Genomic DNA, 14,365 nt, shown 5'->3' on the forward strand with positions numbered 1-14,365 from the left:
AACTGAGCAGCTTATCCCGCACACATTTAAACAAGTTTTCTGCACTGTCACAGTAAAATAATTGCTACTGATAATATCAATAAAGATGAGGTAGAGCCAGGTGGAGGCGTAGAAAGTTTTATTAAACGTGTAAAATCAACTGTTAAAAAGTTTTTAAATAAAGCAGAAAAAGAAGGAAACTCATCATTAATCATTATCATATCAACATTTACACTATAAAGATTATGAGGCTTTTATTTTGTTAACAGTGACTCAGGCTGTGATGTCACATGTGACATCACATGGTGGCGGTGGCGTCCTCACAGCGTGGTGAACTGGCTCAGAGCTTCTCTCAGCTTATCTGCGATCTGACCAATCAGAGAGCAGATAGGAGACGACATCACAGACCTAAACACGCAACCAGACTCCGCCCACCCCGCCTCCCGCCTGGCGCTCACCTGCTGGTAGAAGGTGACCTGCTGCTCCAGGTAAAGCTGCATCACTCGGTTGTAGTCGTAGATACGGTTGCTATGGAAATGGTTCATCTCAGCTGGAGGAGAGCAGACAGCGGCGAGTTACCCTTGGACATTTTTTTATTTATTACACATACAAACATTAACTTTATACTATTGTGGTATCATTTTATTTACTTTATTATTTAGTTCTTAGATCAGTCGTTCTTGGATTTTTATTTTGGTGGAATTGACATGAACCCAACATTATCATCTCTTCATACACATGTGGTATGTAGGTGGTGGCTGCAGCTCAGGTGGCACAGCAGGTCAGCCACTAATCAGAAGGTCGGTGGTTCGATCCCAGGCTGCCTCCTGGCTGCATGTCAAATATCCTTGGGCAAGATACTAACCCTATGTTTGCCTACTGCTGGTGGTCAGAGGGCCCGGTAGCGCCTGTGTCCGGCAGCCTCGCCTCTGTCAGTGCGCCCCAGGGCGGCTGTGGCTACAATGTAGCTTGCCATCACCTGTGTGTGGATAGGTGGATGACTGAATGTAGTGTAAAGCGCTTTGGGGTCCTTAGGGACTGAATAAAGCACTATACAAATGACATTTACCTTTTTTTTTTTTTTTTTTTTTACATGTGAAACAGAAACAGCTGAAACTATGGCCGGTGATGAGGTAACGCGATGACATCATGAAAAGGCAGCAGGTGACTAAAGCTGAGTGTCTGACGAGACGAGCTGAGCAGGAAACACCCTCACAGGGTTTGTACATGTGACCGTCTACTCTGCTGTCAGACAGAGCAAGACAGTTTTATTTTGAAGGGTTGCATGAAGTCCCTGAATGATCCTGTGATGCTAAAGGTCAGCTGTGTGTCTCTGTCTCCTGAGTGACCGCGGCCCCTTCTCCTTCTTCTGAAGCTCCTCCAGATGTGATGTGTCCTGATGGGGATCTTGGTCTTCGGCTCAGGCCAAAGATTAAAGTTGGGGCTCTGAGTGGGTGGTGGTAACGCCCATTCTGGTCTCCTGCAGCATGTTCCTCAGCAGGATCGTCGTGGTTCTCTCTGAGTTTCTCCTCACTCCTGTTGTCCACACTTGGAGACACTGTGATAACTTTCACTCTTCTCCTCAGGTCTGAAGTGATTTATAAAGTGTCTTTGGATTTGGGACGCTGCTTTCTCAGATCAAACCCTCACAGATGTGTTTATACCAACTGTAAACTGGAGAAATTCCTTGGTTTGGTCTTAATTTAACATCTTTGAGTGTTACAGAGTGAACACAGGTCATTGCACAGCAGGTCCAAGCTGTGAGTCAATGACAAGCTCAGTTCTTCAGGAGGACAAACTGACTGTGGTCATGTTTGTCTCTCTGAAATTATTCTGTCATTGTTTGTAAACAGATTTATGCTTTTTAAATAAAACAAGCATGTTCAGAAACACTGCGCAGAAAATCCATCGCTCTGCTAAAAGCATGACAGCTTTAAATTTCACCAGGGGCTGATAACTTTATCAAAGAGATTACTTTGACCTTTGGGTTTGCTGGGATTTTTGGGTGGTGTGTGTGTGTGTGTCTGTGTGTGCTGTTACCCTGCAGGGCGTAGCTCATGCAGCTGAGCCGCTGGTTCATGCACTTCCTGTCGCTGTTGTTCATTTTTCCTGCAGAAACCAAACGATCACCTTCCTTCACTTTATCTGCAGCAGCCTGAAACACAAACACAAACACACACACACACACACAGGTGAGACCACGCCCTCCTCAGCACATCTGGAGCTCCTCCCATTCCCCAATTAATGTTGCTCTGACAGCGATTGAATAAAAACCTCCAAAATAAAAGCCTCAGTTTCCAGCTTCAGTCTGTTTTATTGTCTCATGTTTTCAGACATTCTCTGTGTGCACCTGCAGTTATGTGTAGCAGTACTGTGTGTAGTATAGTCACTACACACAGTAGTTCTGCTGTACCTTGTGTACAGCGATGATGTCTGGAAAACATGCCAGCAACCCTTTGTACTCGCTGTTAGTCTCCAACAGGAAGTGGAGGTCCTTCTGAGGCTGGAAACATCAACACAACAAAGAATGCAGTAAGAGAATAAACAAATATTATTGTAAGACTGAGAAAACACAGTATACTGTGTATTTATACATAGGTGTGTGTGTTTTTACCTGCTGGGCGACGACCTCAGCAATCTCCTCGTAGGTTTTTCCAGCAGCCGTCAGAGCGTCGGTCAACGTCGCCTCGCCTGCATCGCAGACACTTAAAAGTCTGTACTTATACCACATAATAGATGTTTACTGGATATTTACGTATTTCACAATGGAAACCAGCTTTAAGGAAAATGGTTCAGAAAGAACACACTGAGCTCAGAGTCCCTGAATGCACCGCGGGAGAGCTTCAAGTCCTCCGAGAATGTAAACAAAACCGTTGGTTAGTCAATAAAGTTGTTCCTGTTTAAGTGTTGCTGGAGTCCCTGCATTGTGATTATCTTTCCATCCTTCCTCCCTCCTTCCATCCACCCTCCCTCCTTCCATCCACCCTCCTTCCATCCTCCCTCTCTTCCTCCCTCCTTTCGTCTATACTTCCATCCTCCCTCTTTCTATCTTTCCATCCTTCCTCAGTCCTTCCACCCTCCCTCCTTCTTTCCTACCTACTTCTATCCTTCCATCCTCCTTCCTTTCATCCTTCCTCTCTTCCTCCCTCCTTTCTTCTATACTTCCATCCTCCCTCTTTCTATCTTTCTATCCTTCCTCAGTCCTTCCACCGTCAATCCTTCATTCCTACCTACTTCTATCCTTCCATCCTCCTTCCTTTCATCCTTCCTCACTCGTTCCTTCCTCCTTCCTTCCATGCTTCCTCCATCCTTCCACTCTTCTTCCTATCCCTCTATCCTCCCTCCTTCCATCATTCCCTCCTTCCTTCCTCCCTCCCTCCTTTCATCCTCCTTCCATCCTCCCCTCCTGCCTCCTTCCATCCTCCCTCCTTCTATCCTACCCTCCTCCCTCCTTCCATCCTCCCTCCTTCTATCCTACCCTCCTCCCTCCTTCTATCCTACCCTCCTCCCTCCTTCCATCCTTCTATCTTCCATCCTCCCTCCTCCACCCTCCACCCCCACACTCCTCCCTCGCTCACCTGGATATTTGCTGGTGATGAATACAGTTGACAGGTTTCTGAAGGCTTGGCCGATGCGCTCATACTCTTTAGGAAGCGCTGGTTAAAAACAGATGAACACATTACCACCCAATCACAGCTGTAAGTATTCTGTGTACATGTACACGGAATAACTTTAAATGTATGCACTGACGTCCGGTGCAGCGTTTCCAGTGCGCGTGCCCGACGTTCAGCAGCTCTCTGATGCCGTCATCCATGGACTTTGTAAAGCGGCTGTAGTGTTCACACCTCTGTTCACTGCACACACACTCAGAGGTCACACAAAGGTAAAAAGCCACAGGTAAAAACATGTGAAACTGAGCTGCTGTTTGATGGAAGAACAGTGAAAGTACATTTATAATAAGGAACAGTAATGGGCCCAGTACACCGCCCTGTGGCACTCCCAGTGAGCTACAGCTAAAAAAGGGATTGACGCCTGATGACTGGTCATGTGACATTTGACAGACACAAGTTAGACGACCCTAATGAGCGAACCAATCAGAGGTAGCCTGACAGACCAAACCCAGGGTATAGGCCTTTACGAGCAGACTGAGTGACTTACACCTGGATGACATCGAGCTCTGCAGCTTCAGGTTCAACCAAACTGAACATCATTGGACCCACCGTCTCGTCTTTCTCTGCCTTCCTCTTCCCCGCCTTCCACTCCTGAAACAACAACAAACAGCCTTAGCCAATCAGCAAGCAGCATCAGATATCATCACACCTGACTGGCTCAAACATAATCTCCATAAAAGACCATACAAACATTTATAACCTATGGGTGGGGTCTGTTCTGTACCTGAAGCCTTCTGGTTTGTGTTTGTAGTCTTTCATTTGTTTGTGAGTAAACAAAAAGTACATCCCAGAGGCTTAGACAGCAGGTTCTCAGGTTTTCATTCATTCATTCATTTATTTATTCATTTTCAGGCACAACAAATACCTATATTGAACATAAAATACACAAAACAAAAAACAAAAATTGCCTGAAAAAGGAGTGGGACGAAGAAAACTTATTAAATCCCACCCCTATACTCACTCATCAACAAAAAAAACAATAAACTTCCCGCAGCTACGCCCATCATTGCATACAGACCCATCAACAGCTCCGGGCACATACAAGCATCTAAGCGGCAGCTCGCAACCAACAATTAGAGCCTTCATAACTGAATACAGAATATATAAATTATAAATTGCATTACCACAGGTAACAGGTAGTAATAACTACAAGTAACAAACACACATACATATACATACATATATATCTACACACACAAGTACATATATGTACATACATACGCACACTTTATTTATTTTTTTTATTTTTTATTTTGGAATCCATACCAGCAATGGTAAGAGGACAGACATTACAGAGCACACTAAAACCCATCATTGAGTACCTGAAAGATGTAAAGCAGGAGGTGGAGCTTCACCTACCTTCTCATCTCTGTGGGTGAGGAAGAGCTGAAAGACTTCACTCTGAGAGACGATGGGGTGCCGACACATCCGAGTCATCCAGGCCTGCAGACCCTCCATCCTCATCCTAATGAAGTCATCATCAAACCTGCCTACAAGCACGGGTGAGACTGGTAAGGTCAAAGGTGTTTGCTGGGTCATACAGGGTAGCTATGGCGATGGCTCACCTGTCACCTGTTTGTCAGGCAGTGAGGGGATGGGCAGTATGGACCCAAACTTCTCCAGCAGACGCTCATACAGCCAATCAAAGTGCTTGTAGCGATGATTGACAGGGCTGTTGGTTGTCTGGAGGAAGAGGGAGAAGTCAGAGATTGATACCCAGTGATACTGCAAGTACTACTAAGTACTACAGAGTAAGTAAAGTAAGTAAGTAAAATTTTATTTATATAGCACCTTTCAAGATAAAAATCACAAAGTGCTTCACAGAAGCTAAAACCTAAAAATAAAAATCAACCAAAAGCAAGTTTTAAAAAAAAGTGCTACTAAGCTCACATTGGGTGTTATCTGGTACTCGATGAAGCTCTTCAGTCCGTACATTTTGGACTCTTTCTTTGGATCAGCAATCACACAGTCCAGAGGAGACGTCGGGTACAGCCAGACGGGACCTACTTCTCCCATCTGATCGGACGAGGACCAAGAGCCAATCAGAGCAATCAACACCACACATCATTAACCAAGAGAAAAATGTTGGACTCACGTAGACAGGAAGCCTCTCTCTGCTGTCAGCCGGAGGTCGGGCTAACATAAAGACTTCTGGACTCGGACCTTTGGAGAACGAGAACCTAAAGACAAGAAGGCATCACTGTCTTCTACTCGTTTCTACTGATTTCTACTGACATCTACCGAATTACACTGACATCTACTCATTTCTACTGATTTCTACTGACATCTACCAAATTCTGCCAACTTCCACTGACATCTGCTTCCATTAATTTTTAATAATATCTAACAACTACCAACATTCACTCCCTTCCACTGAAATCTACTAGGGTTTACCATCACTACTGACATCTACTGACATCTACTGAACTCAACTGATGTTTAGTAAGCTCTACTGTCTTCTACAGGAATCTACCAACTGCTAACCACTGTGACTGACATCTAATGACTCCTACCAGTGTTTACTTTGCTCTATGGACCGACATCTACTGGACTCTACTTTTAGCTCTACTGTGAGTCGTCTGTTATATTTGCATATTTCAGAAACATATGTACTTATTGAGGGAGATCTTAACACTGGGTCCATGGGCGCTTCGTCCTGAGGCTCCGGCCTCCCCTTCCGGTTGGTTGTTGTCATGGTAACTGCTCACCGACTGGTCATCCCATTCGTCGTCCCACTCGCCGTCATCATCCTGAACAGCTGATAGGGACACTGCTCAACATTCCTGATGTAAAACCTTTTTCCTCACAGTAACACACTATACTTGAAAATGAGCTGAAACAAGCGTATGTTACCGTGCTGTGTGGGATTGTATCCTCGACTGTCCCATCCCTGTGTGTGACTGACAAAAGCCCCGCCCCCCGAGCTCAGGTCGCCGCCTCCTCCAACACCACCAGTGTTTCTGATCTGAAACATGACAACATCTTTAACAAACAGATGTTCCTGCAGACGATACAGACTTTACTGTAGCCATCAGAGCAGGGTGCTACCAATATGGTCGCAAATGCAACCAAATTTTTCAATTGTGCGACTAAAAAAAATCTTGGGTCACACCAGTTTGACCAACTGTTCGAGTACGAACAAAAAAAAGCCTCGGCAACTCTGAAGATCTCCGTGTGGTCAACAACAGACACGCATTATGCCCCTATCGTGGTCTGAACCAATCAGAGATAGTCAGGGGTTTGAAAGTGCAGACGGACAGAGAGGTGAGTAGCTTGAATAAAGCGGTATCGATTAATTAAATCCTGATTGAAATATAAATGTATTCTGGAGCTGAAAGCCGACAGCTCACTGACTCTGATGTGTCGGCGGGTCCGTGCTTTGTGTTTACATCTTTTTTGAGCTAGATTCTGAGGTGCAGGTTTTGTCTCTCTCTAACCAAAATTCGCTGAACCAGCAGCAAAAGAAGATCCAAACTATGCTTCACATTTGATAAATGTCATCATTAATTCCCTCTTACGTTTGCTGTTTTGCTTCCACCACGATAAAGTCACACTTCATGCACAGCTCTCTCTCTCTGTCTGTACTTTAAGTACAGTTTCCCATCTAAAAGTCTCTCCTTTCTGCATTATTCATTCACTTATTGCCCACCAGTCTACCGTTGTTTACAGCGCTGTCGGCCACTCTTTTTTTTTTTTTGAACTTAAATGACCTTGGACAAGAAAGCTTAATTTCTGCTGTTCAATACTGATCTTAGAAATATGGTATCTAACCAGATTCTTACTATCTTAATGACCTTGTAGTACCATATCACCCTATTAGAGCACTTCGCTCTTGCTCTGCAGGCCTACTTGTTGTTCCTAGAGTATTTAAAAGTAGAATGGGAGGCAGAGCCTTCAGTTTTCAGGCCCCTCTTCTGTGGAACCAGCTTCCAGTTTGGATTCAGGAGACAGACACTGTCTCTACTTTTAAGATTAGGCTTCAAACTTTCCTCTTTGCTAAAGCATATAGTTAGGGCTGGACCAGGTGACCCTGGATCCTCCCTTAGTTATGCTGCAATAGATGTAGGCTGCCGGGGATTCCCATGATGCACTGAGTTTTTCCTTTCAAGTCACCTTTCTCACTCACTATGTATTAACAGACCTCTCTGCACTGAATCATATCTGTTATTAACCTCTGTCTCTCTTCCACAGCATGTCTTTATCCTGTCTTCCTTCTCTCACCCCAACTCGTCGCAGCAGATGGCCCCGCCCCTCCCTGAGCCTTGTTCTGCCGGAGGTTTCTTCCTGTTAAAAGGGAGTTTTTCCTTCCCACTGTCGCCAAAGTGCTTGCTCATATGATTGTTGGGTTTTTCTCTGTATCTATAATTGTACGATCTACTGTACAATATAAAGCGCCTTGAGGCGACTGTTGTTGTGATTTGGTGCTATATAAATAAAACTGAATTGAATTGAATAAGAAAAGATGAAAAGAACTATTGATACATGTTTTGTTAAGGCCTGATCCGTCTGAAATTCATAGCCAGTGCTCTGAAATGGAGCCATCAATCTTTGAACGCTGAAAAAGCACACAGTGTATCCAGAAAACACATTATATGCTGCAATAAATGCACTGCCCAAGTGTCCCCTCTCCCCACTGCCTTTCAGCAGCAGGCAGCAGCAAACAGGTCGTCAGAGGAGCCGATGTGATGATTAGGTTTAACATTGCCTACAATATTACCAAAGAGTGCCGAAGCACTTCAAGCACAAGCACTTTTTCACTAACTTATCTTTCTGGTAGAACTGTGCTCCAAATAAAGAACTTTGTGTTGACAAGATTGTTAGTTAATCGTTTACAAATCAATATTGTCTGTATGGACAGCAATTTCCGCCCCCAAAAAAGTGCACATGTAAAACTGCGGTGTTAAGTGATGCGGTTGAAAAATTTGGGTGCGCCTAACTTTTGTGCTGGTGCGCCTAAGAAAAAAAAGTCAGGCACACCAGTGCAACCGTGGCAAAAAGTTATTCTAGAGCACTGCAGAGGTTACACTGTGTGGTCCAGTGGTCTCCATGGTGGGTTTATCACTCTGTGCTGTGATTTTCAGTATCTCTGTGAAGTGTTTGTGCCTTTGTGAACTTGAAATCAAATAAAGATGAAATATCCTCGGTTTTAGTCTCTGTCGGTTTGGTAAAATAAATGATTGCAGTTTGCCCAATGAAGCCCTGATGGACGTATTTATTGATGTTTGGACGTCTATCAGCCTGTGAGTCAGCTGCTTGTTTTCACTGAAATACTGATTTTCTGGCCTCTGTTCTGGAATCTCACTGAAACTGAGCTGAATTCAAACAAACAGTCAAATAATAATAAAAACTAAACTCAAAGGTAAGTGTTGGACAGAGTGTGTGACACTGATGAAGGTGAAATTCGCTGATCTGTGCCTCTTTGTGTTGACACGACATGAAATAATGTCACAGCGCTCACCTGTAAATATCCCTCAGGTACAAGGCCGGTTTGTCCGCTGGAGTTCTGGGCCTGGATCCAGCCTCCACCCACAGTCTGAAGAACAGGGACACGTGAGGGGGTGGAGCCGTGTTTCCTTTGCAGTGTGTGCAGTGTAAACACCTGTGTTTACCTGGTCTGTCACAGTGATGGTCTCCCCCTCTCTCACCGACAGCTCGTTGTTTCCTGGCTCCGCTGTGAAGTCGTACAGAACCAGAGCCTGGAGAGCGCACACACACATGCACACACACGCACACACACACAAACACACACGCACAAACACACATGCACACAAGCATGCACACACACACACAAACACACGCACGCGTGCGCGCACACACACACGCACACACACGCACAGAGCTCAGACTGGTACAAACTAAAGTTTAGGGGCAGTCAGAGGAACCAGCTCTGGTTTGGGCTCAGAGGAAACGTCTGGATGTCAGTGAAACTACAAACTCTCGAACCTGACTTCCTGTTGGACCACAGTACTTCCTGACATCCACATATCAGGAACTTCCAGGCTTTCTGGGTTTTTCTTTCCAGAGAAGCTCACACAGAGACATTTCCATGTGCAGCGATGAAACGTCGTCTCCTGCCTCCACACGTTTATTCATGAACACAAATATGATTTCTGCTTGTCGCATTGACAAACACGTCTGCAGAGCCGAACAGTCACAAAATAATTTGAAGTTATATTTGAGTTCAGGACTAACGCTGATGCAGGAGCGCTACGTCGTTGCAAGTCAGTCATATAAAAGTTTACTCTGTGGAGACCGTCACAAACTCTCTCACTGATTAGAGTAATTGTGATTGTTATATTACAACTTCTTTCTACTTACAGTAGAAATGATCATGTGAGTTTTCCATTGCCACGCCCCCACCTGAGGACAACGACGGTCCCCATCACCCTCAGGTCTGTTTCACTCCAACACACCATCACTTCCTGCAGCACCACCCACGCCCACAGCTCAGTCTCTGCCCCAAGCGTGATGGTGGAGGCTGCAGACCTGTCACCACGTCTCCCTCATTGTTAAACTGTTACCATGGTTTCATCCCTCGCATCACTGATCCCCGATCAGGACGCCGTCCTTCAGTGAAACCATCAGAGTAAACATGAGATGTCTGATTGATTTATTCATCCAGGCTCTCATTCCCACCACACCAGCAAAGGTGCAACAGACACAACAGGTAACGAGACATCAAGTACAAACAAGTACAGATGTGTCAATTTGATTATTCCTGGAAACACCAGCAGCACATTTGAAATCCTGATTTTGTCCGATTCCCAGGGCGATCATTTGGATGATGCTGTGAATGCGAAGGCCGTGTTGGTTGTTACACATATAAACACGAAGGTAAGAGGAAAGCAGGCCAAGCAGGGCTTCATAGACAAGTACCAGCCAATGGGAACATCCGCAGCAACACGCAGAGAACAGTGAGCCACGTGATTTCCACAGCCAGTAATAAACCTGAAGCGTGGACAACATCCAGGTGTTTGGGTGATGGGCAGGTACATTCATATCATGAAGCGCTTAGAGTCAAGTTTAAAAACAATCTGAGGTCTTTATGAGCTTCAGCTCTCCGTCTGCAGCACAGCTGATATCTCACACCCAGGCATGCCAGCGTTATTTTAAATAAATCAATAAGCGATGAGTTCTCTGACTGTCAGACAGTAGCGGTTTTAGATACGGGCGACACGGGCGGTTGCCCGGGACGGCATCACGGGCATCAGCAAAAAATAAAAAATAAAAAAATTGCTCGTACTCGTGCTGCCCCGACATCAGCCAGCGCATATTGGGAATGGTACAGGGACCGATCGGTTTTCTATCGCCCATTTGCTGGGAGTAAGGGCGCCCTCCGTTAGCGAGGTGCGCCTGCTGCTTGCGGCGCAGAGAGGAGAGGGCGGCGCGACGCAGCGGGGGATTCACTGGCTGGCTGGAGCAGCATCTAATAACCAACTCGCAATAAAACAAAATAAAAACAAAACAACAAACACGAAAACACCAGACATCATGATACAGACTTATAATTTGCACCGATGTTTTTTCAAAATTCTATACGCGAAAAGTGAGCGCGAGCCCTCGGTGCACCTGCTCGCTGCTGAAGTCAAAGTAAACTTTATTGTCATCTCCGCTACATACAGTCCAGTATATAGAGAGACGAGACGACGAGGCTCCAGTTACAGCAGTGCAAGTAAACAAACAATAAATATAAGAAGAGTAAGACAATAAATATACACTTTAGGACTCGGGGTAAAGGGATCAATAACAATTTAAAATTTATAATTTACAGTTTGATGATTTAAAGTCTCACACACAACCCGTCGAAAGGGGAGGAAGACCTGCTACTTCCAAATAGAGCACATTTCATTCATAATGTTGTAAATTATGTATTCATGATTTGAATCCTGGATTGTGCGAAATCTCAGAAATAAACCTTAGACAAAGTGAATCTGTGAACTAAGGTGTAGGTCTGTTAGATCATGTTGTGGTGATCCTCGATATGGGGGATTTGTGTTCATACCGGAGTGCAAAATTAAAACCAATGTAAGGTGGACAAGAAAAGTTCAAAGCCATCAGGAGCTCAGTTTAGAAAAAATAAAAAAGAAGAGGAGGAGAAACGAGCAACAGATGCAGGTAAGCAGATGTGTGATTGGATAATGGCAGGTCATCCTGAAACAATCAGAATCAGAATACTTTATTAATCCCTAAGGAAATTATGTGGATTACAGTTGCTCCAAGAAGAAATGGTAAAAATACTAAACTCCAAACAGTACATTATGTTACAGGTTTTAATATTAATTGTCAATTGTTGATTTGTCCTGTTCTCATTGTATGACGAATTATGATGACTGTTTGGTAGCCGTTTGCATACAATGCATACTCTCTCTCTCTCTTCATATGTGTGTTTCTCTGGCAAAATTCAGTATGTTTCGACAACAGTTTTATCGTAATGTATAATCCTTAATATGTTTTTTGTGTATGTGGGGGGGCGCCAGAGGGAGTGTTCGCCCGGGGCGCCAAACAGGCTAGGACCGCCACTGGTGTCAGAGGACTGTGCTGTGGGAAACAGGAGACCTCCTCACACTGACAATCTCTGAGTTCGTCCTCACAATCTAAAGTTTCTGATATATCGCCTGCAGACCTCACTGATCATCGCAGGGATCAATAACTCTCATCGATCTCTCCTCAGCAGCAGGTCTGTGACTTTTGACCCTCCTCTGAGCTTCTCCGACAACTTTTAAACGTGGGCTGGTGTTCCCGCACATGCGCAGCAACAGCCTGTGCGTTCCTATTTTCCCAACTGGATGTTGGCAGTTCTCCCCACGGCTGTACAAGCCGTGCCTGCCGCTCTTCCCTCCCCCCTTGTCTCCCCCGTGTCTCCCCTGTGTCCCCCTCCTCTCCTCGTGCCGCTCGCTGCACCTGTCTGCTGACACCTGCCGTGTCTCAGGTGTGTCCCCGCCGTTCTGTTGCTCCCCGAATCCGGTTCGGTTCAGCGCGCTGATTGGAGCCAGCCGCGGGGTCAGAGGTCACCGCAGATAGGTACGCGTGCAGGCGATGGTCTTACCTGAGCAGCCATGGTGACGTCACAGGAGTAGGTTCGATCCCGGTTCTTGCCGTCAGCTCGCGGACCGACCTGAGCCCCGCTGCGTCAAGGTAGGGAGCGCGAGGACGGCACTTCCGCTGTGGCGCTTCACAATTAAAGCACCGCAGTAGCTCTAGGGCAAACAAACCTATAAAACGACACCTTTAGTGACGACACTTTAGTGACGTCTAAAGAAGCTGTGAACACAGGCAAGTTGAATTCATATAATAAAATACAGGAATGCGTTAAATAAATCACACAGATTCACTTAGTTTTATTAATTTTTATTTTGAAAGTCCGCTTCCGTTAGTTTATTTTTGTGCTCTGAAACCTTGACCACATATGACGTCATACGCGGAAGGGCTATTCCACTGGGCGTCTCCTGAAAACTCTCCAGTTACACGCTGTAAAAATACTGCAGTTGAAAATACTATTGAAGCACATTAAAATACTACAAAATACACAGACGAACACTACAAAATACAAAATGCTAAAATATTACGAAATACTTGTTAAAATACTGCTATTAAATGCATTAAAACACTACAAAATACACTAAGATCATTAGGATCAGTGTGCAGAGTGTAAAATATGAACTTTAACTGTAAATTTAATAACACAGTAAACAGTAGTTTTTTATAAAAAGTAAAAGTACAGATAGGGGGCGTGGTTATGGCGCTGAACTAGGCACACGTATTTTTGTGAGCTCCTGGCGATATTTTAGTAAGTTCCTGAAAACTGTCCTTTAACTGCGTGAACAGTGATAACTATTGCTTGTAACGAGTTATTATCGTATATCCGCGACATTATGCCGGCTAAGAAAGCACAAAATAAATCTAAGGCACACTCTTCTCTGAGTGAGGAAGACGACGTCTCTGATGCTAGCAGTCAAGCTAACTCTGCAGGTGATGCTAGCTCTGGGAGTCTCCTGGACGTGAGTACTGGAATGGCCCATAACATGGATGTTATTCAAATACTCGACGGAATCAGAAATGACTTTTCCACAAAACTTGATGTGGTCCTGTCAGCGATCCAAGATGTTAAAAGAGACGTGCAGGACTTTTCGGTGCGCATGGATGGGGCAGAGATGCGCATTAGCAGCGTGGAGGACGCCATTAACTCAGAGAAAGGCAAGATAGATGCGCTAGTTAAACAAGTGGCTCTCCTCACGAACAAACTCGAGGACCTCGAAAATCGCTCTCGTCGTTCCAACCTACGACTAGTTAATGTGCCGGAGAAAATAGAAGGACATGACGCGGTGGCTTTCCTAGAGAAGTGGCTCCCCGAAGCGCTGGGACCAGCAACATTCCCGAGACAACCTCTCATCGAAAGAGCTCACCGGTTGCCCGGCCGGACGCAACCCAACCGACCACCCTCACCGAGAGTCCTCATCGTGAAGTTTTTAAGCTTCCAAGACAAGGTTCGGGTGATGCGGGCGGCTATGGCCAAAGGGAAAGTTATCTGCGGGGGTCAAGAGGTCATGTTCTTCCCGGATCTTTCTACAGATCTCCACCGACGGAGGAGGGGCTTCGACCGGGTGAAACAGCAGCTCAGGGCGATGAACGTACGTTACGGATTAATTTACCCGGCGAAGCTACGAGTGTCATCTGGTGGACATACGCATGTCTTTGAGACCCCAGCAGATGCGGAA

At 45.3% G+C, this 14,365-nt stretch overlaps 1 protein-coding gene across 1 annotated transcript; it reads right to left on the bottom strand.

Annotated features, from left to right (window-relative positions):
- Positions 1-236: 236 nt before the first annotated feature.
- Positions 237-9,618, bottom strand: LOC146618068 (sorting nexin-9-like). Its single transcript, XM_085371852.1, has 16 exons — positions 9,260-9,618; positions 9,109-9,183; positions 6,504-6,615; positions 6,264-6,408; positions 5,746-5,830; positions 5,541-5,666; positions 5,216-5,333; positions 5,010-5,140; positions 4,138-4,241; positions 3,730-3,833; positions 3,558-3,635; positions 2,594-2,670; positions 2,393-2,482; positions 2,020-2,134; positions 438-529; positions 237-347 (listed from the first exon to the last, which is right to left on the bottom strand). The coding sequence occupies exons 1-16, from the start codon at positions 9,365-9,367 to the stop codon at positions 300-302; spliced, it is 1,608 nt and encodes a 535-aa protein (XP_085227978.1). The 5' UTR covers positions 9,368-9,618; the 3' UTR covers positions 237-299.
- Positions 9,619-14,365: the final 4,747 nt, after the last annotated feature.

The sequence above is a fragment of the Diplotaxodon limnothrissa genome, linkage group LG15, assembly GCF_057381915.1.
Source record: "Diplotaxodon limnothrissa isolate DT_005_m linkage group LG15, D_limnothrissa_male_GT1.1, whole genome shotgun sequence".
NCBI classification, from domain to species: domain Eukaryota; kingdom Metazoa; phylum Chordata; class Actinopteri; order Cichliformes; family Cichlidae; genus Diplotaxodon; species Diplotaxodon limnothrissa.

Excerpts from the sequence above, each read along its gene's own strand:
- LOC146618068 (XM_085371852.1), bottom strand. The coding sequence starts at position 9,367 with ATGTGTGTGTGCGCTCTCCAGGCTCTGGTTCTGTACGACTTCACAGCG. Across the intron at positions 5,667-5,745 it reads GAGAGAGGCTTCCTGTCTAC|ATGGGAGAAGTAGGTCCCGT; the intron begins GTGAGTCCAACA and ends TCGTCCGATCAG. Across the intron at positions 530-2,019 it reads CATGAGCTACGCCCTGCAGG|CTGAGATGAACCATTTCCAT; the intron begins GTAACAGCACAC and ends GCTCTCCTCCAG.